The sequence below is a fragment of the Pogona vitticeps genome, chromosome 5, assembly GCF_051106095.1.
Source record: "Pogona vitticeps strain Pit_001003342236 chromosome 5, PviZW2.1, whole genome shotgun sequence".
Lineage (NCBI taxonomy): Eukaryota > Metazoa > Chordata > Lepidosauria > Squamata > Agamidae > Pogona > Pogona vitticeps.
This window is the reverse complement of record NC_135787.1, coordinates 175002413-175014489: the sequence shown is the minus strand read 5'-3', so window position 1 is coordinate 175014489 and position 12077 is coordinate 175002413. Positions and strand designations below refer to the sequence as shown.

The following is a 12077-nucleotide window of genomic DNA, read 5'->3' as shown; positions in this document are numbered from 1 at the left end:
TGTTTTGCATCCAAACAGTCTAGAATATGTGCCTTCCCTAAGATCAGTTTTTTAAAAAAGTATATACTTTTACTAAGCAAGTATTTCAAACACCTGTTTACAGTAAACCAGTGGATGCATGGCACCTACTATAGGCAAGAAGAATGGGGAAATAAACCTGTCTAAACTATCAACACAGCCCTGAATTCACAAAGAAGGATTCCACCTAGTTCCATAGGAAATACAACATAGCAACTCTGTGTTCCAGACAGCAAACCATGTGTCAGTGTGATAGTGCCACAGAAAAGAATGAGATATTGGATGAAATTTTACTCAGAAATACTGGCTGCATTGGTTAAAAGTTCTGGCTTTAAAAATGGCTTTCAAACTTGGTTTTTAAAAGAATGGTTTTATTAGGAGTGTGCAGTCTTTACAGACACGCAATTATAGTGTTACATACCCCTTTCCAATTATCAGTAGCAGTCAATGATGGGGATCTCCCCCCATATCATCGTAGATCACAAGATGAATATGAGCCAACATTGTGAAGTCGCTGCAAAAAAGGTAAATGCTATTTTAGGCTGCATTAATAGAAGTATAGTCTCCAAATCCCAAAAAGTACTGGTCCCCCACTATTCAGCTCTCGCTAGGCCTCATCTAGAGTACTGTTTCCAGGTGTGGATATAGCGCTTTAAAAAGGATGCCAACAAACTGGAGCAAGTTCAGAGGAGAGCAACAAGGATGATCAAACTGGAACCAAGCACAATGAAGAAAGACTGAAAGAATTCGGCATATTTAGACTTAAGAAATTTAGGGATGTGGTGGCGCTGTGGGTTAAACTGCAGAAGCCTCTGTGCTGCAAGGTCAGAAGACCAAGCAGTTGTAAGATCGAATCCACGTGACGGAGTGAGCACCTGTCACTTGTCCCAGCTCCTGCCAACCTAGCAGTTCGAAAGCATGTAAATACAAGTAGATAAATAGGTACCACCATGATAGAAAGGTAACAGCATTCCGTGTCTAGTCGCGCTGGCCATGTGACCACGGAAACTATCTATGGAAAAACACTGGCTCTATGACTTGGAGACGGGGATGAGCACTGCACCCTAGAGTCGGACACGACTGGACTAAATGTGAAGGGGAACCTTTACCTTTACTGAGGGGAGATATGATAGCACTTTTCAAATACTTGAAAGGCTATCATACAGAGGAGGAGGAGGAGCTATTCTCGATCATCCCAGAGTGCAGGACACGCAACAATGCGCTCAAGTTACAGGAAGCCAGAGTTCAGTTGAATATCAGGAAAAACTTCGTAACTGTTAGAACAGTACGATAGTGGAGCCAATTACCTTAAGAGGTGGTGAGTGCTCCAACACTGGAGGCATTCAAGAGAAATTTAGACAACCACCTGACAAATATTCATTCATTCATTCATTCATTCATTCATTCATTCATTCATTCATTCATTCATTCATTCATTCATTCATTCATTCATTCATTCATTCATTCAATACCCTGTCCATCCAGACACAAGTCTACTCTGGGCAGATAACAATAAGAATGGAATAAAAACAGCATAATAAAATAAAAAGCAACAATAGTAATACAGTTCAAGATGGGGGGGAATAAAAATAATCAAGTGATGACAGGAGGGAAAGCCTGCCTAAAGAGCCAGGTCTTATATTGGCTCTATTGATCCTTTGATTTGTATTCCTGCACTGCACAGGGGGTTGGACTGGATGGCCTTACAGGCTCCTTCTGACTTCATGTTTCTATGATTCTATTTGTGAGGTTGTTCTTCCTACCAGAGATCCAGAAGCACATAGTTATGGCACAGACCCCAGTCAGAATGTCTCTTAAAGAGTACAGGTATGGAGGTAGCCCCAATCTGTGCACTCTTTATTCAGGTAAATAGCAGGGTATGGGCACCTGCCCTTAATTTTTATCGATGTTACTCTATAATGCTTTGACACACCTGGTGGGCAGAGGGACTGAAAAGTGATAAATGATTACATTTAATATACAATTCTAAAAAAATAACATAAATAGGACAATCAATAACTTAAATCTGATTGCATTCTATAACAGTTTTTTTTTAATGCAAGTAGCATCACCAGTGGGTGGATAGGAGAAGAGCATGTAATTAGAGGGATTTGGGAAGATACGAGAAAAAAAATGCTTCCCCTCTCCTTCAATCTCCAAGAAATTTTGGCCACGGATGTCGTTTGAGAATTCTACAATGCTCTCTCTTTTTGGGACTGCCTTTTCAGAACTTGTAACCGGTCCAGAATACAGCAGTGAGATGAGATTCTTGAAGACTGTCCCTTTCACTACACTGGCATTGACTTCCAGTTCATTTCCAGGTAAAATCTAAAGTGCTTATTATCTTTCAATCACTTTAATAGTTTGGACCTAGGATACAAGAAAACCACTATCTTTTTCCATACAAGCCTGCCAGCTCTTTCAGGTCTGCTGGGGAAGCTTTGCTCCATCTTCAGAGAATTGTAGTTCATGGCGAGTTGCACCACAGGGGAAGATTTTCTCTATGGATGCATCAAAATTGGGCATTTCCTTCTTCTGAACCTTTGGTTCTCTCCATTTTTTTCAAGCAGTGTTCCAGTTAGTATTAGCTCTCGAGTTTTTGCTTGTTGGCCACAAGTAGTTGCTTGTTGGGGTTTTTTTTCCTTCTTGAGAATTTGGCATAGTTATTTTTTGGACTCTATTAAGAATTATGCGGATTGTAGTCCAAAAGGTAGCCATGCCAACTTCTAGCTCACATGGACTGATCTCTGTTCTTGGGGCTTTATCTGCTGTTTCTGCCTCTGGTTGGTTTGATTTTTATGAGGTTTTGCCATATTATTAATTTTATGCCATTATACAGTACTTGCTCCATGTGTGCGGGTTATTTTAAAGTGTAAGTCGCTGGCACTATTACAAAGGGCGATCTATAAAATTCTTCATAAATAAATAAACCTTAATGCACAGACATATCAAGCCAACAAAAAAGGGAAACATTATAAAGTAGGATGTCTTATACCTCAGATACTCTTGTGTAGCAAAGTACAATGGGCTGGATTCTGGACTGTGGATGGAACAGCTATATCCAGGGAGGAAGATGGAAAGAGGTACCTGGCATTTTTTGGAGGGGAGGGTGTTTTTTGTTTGCTTGCTTGTTTACTTGCTTGTTTTCTCTGCAGTGCAGTCTACCATATTCAGAAGGTAGCATTTTTGGTAGCCTTGTGGTAGCTGAAGATGTGCTGTGCAGGTGAGGGTTTAGGTATTCCCTTTCATCCAACCCTGCTGCACACACTCAAAGAGGCCGGCCCTACCCTTAGGCATACTGAGGCAGCTGCCTCTGGAAACATTGCACACAGCCTCCATTTAAAGGTTCACCGGAGGACATCCCTTTGGAATTGTCTTCTCTTTGAGAAACTGTCTAGTCCAATCTCATCTGAAGATAAAGAACATTAGCTGTAATGTCTTAAAATTATATTGTTGTTTTTATTGTAAGCCGCCTAGAGTGGTCTAATACGATCAGATAGGCGGGATAGAAATAAAATAAATAAATAAATAAATAAAGTAGGAGACCAGTCACCTAGCTTCCTGCTCAGAAACAAAAGTCCCCAAGGAGCACCAGGGCAAGGACAAGACGTTGGGGTAGAATTGGGCCAAGCTAAGCCTCAAACCTTTCCAATTCAGGCCTTTTCTCCCGGGTGAGCCACATGTAGGTGTCTGTAAGGTACAGGTACATCCGGTAGAACTCCTAGAATGAGGAATGGTGGATATATAGTCCAAAAATCTAAAACTTCTATCCCTGGTAGTATATCCAAGTGCAGTATTTGGCTGTTTGCAAGAGGAGAGAAACACAGCCATTCAGTCATATCCACTATACATGAGTGTAGCGAAATGCGAAAAGGTGATGCCATTCCTGCCTATCCATCACAGAAGCTCAAGGGGGAGGAGACAAGGATAGGGCAGGAGGGGCGGAGTAAGAGAGACAGTTGGGAGATGTGAAATGGCAGTTAGGGTTTAGGAGAGAGAAGGGGAGGGCTGGTGAATTGAGCTGAGAGTGTTAGGAGAGGGAATTGAGAAGGTTAAACAATATTGAACAAGCAAGAATGAAAATATAAGCACTATAAGAGAGATATTGATTGAAAGTATATAGAATTTTGGAATAAAATGATTGTATACATGATCTAACTCTTGTTAACACCTGATACAGTTCATACATGATTAACCTTTATGATTTACTTGACAAGAAAAGAATGTTTGTTAATCAAACCTCTGATTCCTAAGTTCAATAACCCATAGTGTTGGCAGCACACGTGTATAACTTAATTAGTATTAAGAGAATACAGTAGTACCTCGCTTAACAATGTTAATTCGTTCCAGCTAAATCGCTGTAGAGCGAAAACATCATAAAGCGAAAATAAAAACTATTGAAACGCATTAAAACCCGGTTAATGCATTCCAATGGGCTAAAAACTCACAGTCCAGTGAAATCCTCCATACGACGGCCATTTTTGCTGCCTGTATAGCGAGGAATCCATCCCTAAGCACAGCGGGGAACCATTTTGAGCACCCAGCCGCCATTTTGAAAACCCAACTATCAGCTGTTTTGATCATCGTAATGCGAAGAATCGGTTCCTGAAGCAGGGAACTGATCTTCGCAAAGTTAAAAAAACCTATTTAAAACATTGTTTTAATCGCAATTGCGATCGCAAAAACATCGTCATAAAGCGGATTTGTCGTAATGCGGGGTAATCATTAAGTGGGGCACAACTGTACCTAGTGGCAGTGTAAAGGAAATAGGGCGTGATCCCTTGTGAGGGCCAAATAAACAGGGGCTACAAGGTAGATTGCCACAAATACATGAGTGATAGTGCCAAACAGAACATCATCGCCGTCATCCCTTGAGATTCCTTGAGGGACATTGGAAATGGAACCCTAGCTCAACATTAGGTTCCATGTCTTGGTCGCAACAGGATGTAACAAAGAGACAGCACCCAGAAACTGCTATTAAAAGTTGTGGTATCCATCTAATCCTATACCTGATTACAGAGATCTTCCAGGGTTTCCGGCAAAATTCATTCATAATTCTATCTGGAATTGACAAGGGTTGAACCTGTAACCTTCTGAATGAAAAATATGTAGTCCACTGTCCCCTCTTTTACTCACTTTGTGTGTGTCTCTTTGTATATTTAACACGGTGTTATGCCTTGACATTCATCACCTGTTCAGAGGCAGGAGCTGACTTTTCTTTTGCTCCTTTTAAGCTCCGATGAACAAGTGGGAAGCCCAAAGGACTTATTTCTTCTCATTTTTAAACAGCAGTTCACTCCTTGATCTGCTTCTCCCCTATTTCTGCTTACCTTCCTCTCCCCACCAAGACTGTCAAGCTCCATAACTGAAGTCTGAGTTGTTTTCAAGGCAAGTTTCTCTCAATACAGACCTCCCAGTACAGATAACTGCTAGGTGCGAGATGCCTGCACAGAAACACATACAGACGGGGCGCTCCCCAGTTGTGAAGGTGCTTTGAGTCACTAGCAATAACCTATTATAGAAAGGAGCCTTTGCCAGCAACTCCAAATAAAAGCTCTCTGTACATTATAGTCTGTTTACGTTTCCAAAAGTCTCACAGCATCAAAGGTTTTTAAAGTACAATTGTTCAAAAAAAAAAGAGGTAAAAGGGGGAGTGTGTTGTGGGAGGAATTTCATTTTGCCAGCGGTGCGATGGGGGAAGAAAAGGTGCTCTCATCTAGGTATTTACTGAAACTCTTTGCTCTAAGAGTAGGGAAATTCCTTGTGGGATAAATGGGTTTCAAAAAGAACTAAGATGCAGGAATCAAACCAGGCAGGGAAGTACAGTATTTATTTTTCCTTCACATGCTGACAAGTCAAAAAGAATTAATGACACACTTTGGGAAGTTGTGATTTAACAGTCATTCTACATGCCTTCCGTGTCTAAAGGTATGGAATTCACTCTATGCCCACGCTCTGAGAAGAGGAACAACTTCTGCCAGTCTTCGCTTGCTTGCAAGGGTGTACATTTTTTTGATTACCGGGACCAACACAGAACTTAATGTCTTGCACATGGGGGTGGTTCTCTTCTAAACCTGAAACTTTGACTAAACTTGTGCCTACTAGATGATTTGGACCTACAGCTCTGGATGGTTCAGCGGTTTAGGTCTCCGGCTGTGGAGTCAGAGGTATGGAGTTCGATTCCCCACTGTGCCTCTTTGACAGGGGTTGGACTTGACGATTCATAGGGTCCCTTCCAGCTCTTCAGTTCTAAGATGATGGTGATGATGATGATGATTAACTCCCATCAACTTCAACCAGCATGTGATCCCTCATTCATTTCAAAAGAGGGATCGTACATGTGCATGCATTGTGGTTCATGCAAATTGTGCTCTCTGTCTGTCTGTTTGTCTCTCAACCCCCCACATCCCCAGCCTCCATGTACAGAAAGGGACACATAAAGAGAAATCAGCCTCCACTGAATTTCATCCAGTTTTATAACCACAGCATGGAAAAGTTCTTTAAAAAAAGAAAAGCCATGGTTCACAGAATCCCATAAGCTTAGGGTTGCCAGATGTCAGGCAAAAGGAGGACATGTCCTCCTTTTTAGCCTAATGTCCTCCATCAGGCAGGCAAAGATAAAATGTCAGGCTTTTGTATATTTTATGTTAGAATTTTGGATGGGAGGGGGAGAGGTGGAACGACCCCCTTCCCCCTGTCTTTCCCTGCCCCCACCTGCCCGCCCACCCCCAGTATTTTTTTAAAAAAGCCTCCATTGAATTTATTTTTAATTTTTAACATGACTGTTTCTTGGTCGGTTCACTAAGAAACATTTATTGGCAGCTATTGTAATAAAATTGTATTGATTGTGGGTTTAATCTGGAATGATTCAAATGAAATATTCACTATGTCCTCCTTTGTCCTCCTTTTTGTCTTTCTATGTCCTCCTTTTAGTACCCGTGTATCTGGCAACCCTACATAAGCTAACTTTTTCATGCACCGTGCTTAATTTACTCACTTACAGAAACAGGCAAAGACACCTTTAACCTCAGCTTCTTTCTACCTGAGCAGCAAGAAACTTTGTTACAGCATCACTCCCCAAAGGGGAGAAATCAGGCGAAGCTGCTACTACTGCTTCTCACAGGGAGAGGTGAACAAATAGGTTCCATATATTCGCAAAGGCTTTCACGGCCAGGATCTAATGGTTGTTGTAGGGTTTTTTGGGCTCTTTGGCCATGTTCTGAAGGTTGTTCTTCCTGATGTTTCGCCAGTCTCTGTGGCCGGCATCTTCAGAGGACAGCCAAAGAGCCCGAAAAACCCGGATTCCAAATCACTTTCATGGCTAGTAGAACATCCAGGCTGAAGAGCAAAATATCTGTGTATACTAGATGCTGGGCTGCAGTAATGCAGAAATATCACGTTCGAGGCTTTGGTGTTCACGTATAAAGCCCAACTCACCAGAGTTTTCTGGACTAAACTCCTCTAGATAGCCACCCTGAGGGAGGCCCAGAGGTCCTCCATGAGAGGTCAGGCCTTCTTTGCAGTGGCTCCAGTGTTGGGGAACCAGCTCCTGCTGGAGTTCTGCTTGCCCCCCCTGCTAAGATTCAGAACGCAGCTCAAAACATTGCTATTCAGGGAGGCTTTCCACACCAACCCTGTCTGATTTCAATCTTTCGCTCACTGTTTTGCCATCATGAAGGTAACTGTTCTTGGTGCTATTTTAATGTATGTTGCGAACCACCCAGAGTAGTATTTCACACTAATGGGCAAGTAAGTAAGTAAGTAAGTAAGTAAGTAAGTAAGTAAGTAAGTAAGTAAGTAAGTAAGTAAGTAAGTAAGTAAGTAAGTAAGTAAGAAAGAAAGAAAGAAAGAAAGAAAGAAAGAAAGAAAGAAAGAAAGAAAGAAAGAAAGAAAGAAAGAAAGAAAGAAAGAAAGAAAGAAAGAAGGAAAGAAAGAATATCTCTGGATTTCATGACTTGCTTTCTGGCTACTCTTCGTGGGGGGGGGAGATGTTGGAGTAAGCAGAAAGAATCTAGAAGTAAGGTTTGACAATACCAAATTAATAATAACACCATCAAGTCAATTTTGACATGGCAACCCTTTTCAGGTATTTCCAGTTAGAGAATACTCAGAAGCATTAAGGCACTAAAACATTAAAAAAAAAAATAGATGAGCTTTCAAGTTCACCAGGGCAGGCCCAAAAGCTTGCCTGTGCTTGATTTTGGAATGCTCTAATAAAGGCATTACCCATCCTTACTCTTAGTCTGTATAGAGACCACACAGCCTTTTCCTTTTCTGTTTGACTGTGGGTTGTACAGGAAGGAGGCATGGGCAATGCATTCTGCATACCTGGTTTAATGTAACAGAAGAGAAACATTTGAATGGCTTGGGGTTGTTTTGTTGCCTCTTTTCCCAGGGTTGAAGAACAGTAAAAGTCAGTAATGGAACAGGCCACCTTGTGTGGCACTATTCATGGCATTGCCATCATCATCAATCATCATCATCATCATCATCATCATCATCATCATCATCATCACTGTCTGAAGGTCTCTGTTAGCTTCGCCATCTTCCTACATGGATCACATTCTAGCCGGCACTCCTACCTGTGTCAACATCTCATCTGAAGAATTCTCTATCTTTTACTGCTATTGGCTACAACTAGAAAGACCAGCACGGCCCTTTTGTTTCAAAATCTGTGCCAAAAAGAGAAGCCAGCAGGAGGCAAAGCAGGGCAAAACATGTACAAAATGAATATTCTGGAGATGGTTGACCATTCTGCATTGCCTACTATGGTCAGCGGAGAGTGAATCATTCCGGGTTGTACACTGATCAGCTCAACTGTCTGTCTCTTGTTTACATGGTCAAAAGAAATGGTCCACATCCATAGACCAAGTCAAGTATTCTGCAGATGGCTATGTGTCCAGGAAGCAGTAGCGCTCTCATAAATAAACCTTCTCCACATTGCATTGTTTGATTTAGGAAACCCCATTCTTGCACCTTCAGCCACAGAGACAAAAGTTGACTAAAACGAGCAGTCAGCATAAAAACTTAGAAGTACTGTCTCTAGACTGAATATTTTTCCTGGAACAAGAAGCTCCAGGACCCAAACAATTGCATCCTGCCACCATTGTGTATGCAAAACCTCTTTTAAAAAGAGAGAGAGAGAGAAAGAAAAGAAGGATACCAAATAATCGAGACACGACCAAATGCAAAGCTGCTAAGACTTGAAAGAAACAAAGTAAACAGAGAAACCCCCCACTGAAAACCAACAGTACACTATCCAAACTAAGATTGCATCCTTGAGATTTTGTGTACATTATTCCACTCATTTTAATAAGACTGTTATATGCCAGAGCTTTATTGATATGACATCCCCCCCAAAAAAATTCAGAGGCGTTTGAATTTTAGAGTTCTCTTTTTCCTCACTTCCACTCCCACTTTAAATAAAAGAAGACTGTTTTGAATGCACAATTAATTTAAGGGAGCATATAATCTCTATGCTTTTGTTAGTTCTGCACTGACCTCATTCATCTTATTTCCTATTCTTACTATGCTACTACAAACTGTTGCTTTTCTTGAAGGGAAACAGTGGGATGAAAGGCAGCCCCAAGTTTTTCAGAGCATCTTTATCAGTGTTTTGAACACACTTCAGTTATTTATTTATTTTACTGTGTGAATGCAAAGAAATTTCCAGTGAGTTTTTCTTTCCTGAATACGTGGTTTCTTCCTTCTAGAATTTCTTACTCCAGAGATTGTTGATGATTTATTGTTCATGGAATAACATTCAGAAACTATTTATATGGACAGAATTCACCTTAGAGTATCTACAAAACTTCATATAATGAAGCTGGGGCCCAGTGAGAAGACTGAAAGCATTTTTAAAAAAGCATAGTAATTGAATTCCTATGGCTGATGATGAAAAGCTTCGATTTTCAAAAAGAGAACTGGACATGTAGTGTTGCCTTCAACAAGAATTTTGTGCTAACGCTTATTCAGTGAAATACTGAATGTTGATGCAGGGACATATTTTCAGAAGACCTTTCAGCTTTAGACAAAGGGATCAGTGTCACAAAAGAAGGAAGCCTTCAACACACACCCCAATACACTACAAATTGTATTCATTTCTATCTACTCTGCGATTCAAGAATCCAAATTCAAGGATAGCACCACGTTGCTAGCAATCAGCAGACACTTCTGAACTGCCTTCTGGATGATCCTTAAGCCTGTAACCAGAAAGAGACCTTCTGAACCCTGCACCATCTTTTTCAAAGTCTGTTTGGAGAAGGATTGTAAATAAATCAGGATTTTTTTTTTAGCCCAAGCTGGATTGGGTTTTTGGGGGAGGGGAAGCAGTAGACAATTACGGTGCTATCCTCACCCTAATCCCTAGCATTGCTGTCAATATTATACTGGCAGCCCAACTCCTACATGCTGCTGTCACAGTCCTACCTACACAGAGATTCTGGCATAACAAATTGACACTACAGCACAAAGTTAACTCTTCAACAGCTATATTATCACGTATATTACATGTTTCCCATAATAGATATTACTCGCCCACCTACCCACCCACACCCTCCCACACTCACTCGTGCACACACAGAGTTCCATAAGAAACCACCGTCACATCCCATCAATGGTATTTTGTTCTCAGCATCTTACCTGGAAGATGCTGTCAGTGAAGATTTTGGTCTGTGCAAAAGAATGTCAAGTCCTGGGCAGTCCTAATCTTAAGAGCCAATACAAATGCATCAGCTGCCCCCCCCTTTTTTTGCAGCTCTGGAAGAGGACAAAAAAAATGCAACATTTGGGGCAGCAGCTGTTCTGCACGTAATGACCTGACACAGAAACACACATTACGCACAGACAATTCTTGGTACATTGATTTTAACTGGAAGATTATCTCTCAGGGCAAATATGCCCACATCGGCTGTAGATGCTGTTAAAGGAGAAAGTGGGAGTTGTTCAAAGGATCACATCGCCTCGCAAAAACATGCTAGCCCTCCTGAAATAATCACAAAATCTTTCAAGGGTTTGTCAGTTTTCTCCTTGGGGAAAAACATTGAACCATGATTGCTCCTAATATGTTCCGGGGCTCACATCAGACACCTTGAGCCTCCTTATACAAACAACCTCCCTCCCTCTTGGAGATCTGGATTAGGTCATCCGAAATAACCGCTCCTTCTGGGCCCCATCTTTACGACCAGTAAAGGTGGACTAGGTTTCTCAAAGGGAGCCCCCCACACACACTCACACAAATAGTGGGAAGCATCACTACCCCGATTATAAGCTCAGGAGGAAGACGAGCGCATCTACCGGACGTGAACCAAGGAGGCACTTAATTTACCCATACTTAAGGTGAATTCCCAAAGCAATTGCGAGGGAAACTTCATAGGATCGCGCGGGACCAGAGGAAAACTTCCAGGATCCTTCCCTTAGGGAACTTAGGAGAGCCACTTACGCACATCTTTCTTCATGTGGGTGAAAACCCCCACCGGGGAAAACGTCCTCCTTCTTCTGCTCCCCCCCCACCTCTCCCCTGACGCTTTGCCCTCTTCACCCACCTGTAGGACACCTGTTTCCTGAAGGTTAAACTCTTCAGTTTCTCTTCTAGGGATTCCTCTTTCTGACCGGCAAGTCCCGGCTCCTCCGGTTCGCCGGCTGCCCCGGCGGGGGCGCTCCTCGGATCCCCACCGCCTTCGGCTCCCCGGCAGGCAGTGCCAGTGCCGCCGCCTCCCGCAGCCCCTTTCTCCTCGCCGGCTGCCGAAGGAGGGTTCATCGCGGTGCTGAACGGACAGCGACCCGCGGAGGGAAGCCGGGAAAGAGCGCAGAGGCAGGCGCGGGGCGGGGAAGGGGGGAGGAAGCAAGCGGCCAAGGAGTCTCCGGAGAGCCTGGGCTGATCAGGGCAGGGCGATCGGGGCCGGCGCGGGGCCCCCCGAGCCCTCGGCAGCGACCGGCTGGTCTCGGCGGCTACAAATGGCAGCCCCTTCCCGCAGCATCCCTCGGCGGCCGCACTGGCTGCAGCGGGGCATTGTGGGAAACTCCCTACCTCCCGCCTCCGCTCGGGCCAATCGGCGCCT

At 42.9% G+C, this 12077-nt stretch overlaps 1 protein-coding gene across 5 annotated transcripts in view; it reads right to left on the bottom strand.

Annotated features, from left to right (window-relative positions):
• Positions 1–12040, bottom strand: part of DGKI (diacylglycerol kinase iota) — a 295355-nt gene extending 283315 nt beyond the window's left edge. For 4 of the 5 annotated variants that reach the window (XM_078376256.1, XM_078376255.1, XM_020792202.3 and 1 more), the window contains exon 1: positions 11562–11868. In XM_078376256.1, the coding sequence (XP_078232382.1) occupies positions 11562–11776 (215 nt within the window). In that variant the 5' untranslated portion in view covers positions 11777–11868. Of the gene's footprint in view, positions 1–11561 lie in introns of all 5 variants that reach the window. The other variant, XM_020792200.3, reaches the window with a different exon arrangement.
• Positions 12041–12077: the final 37 nt, after the last annotated feature.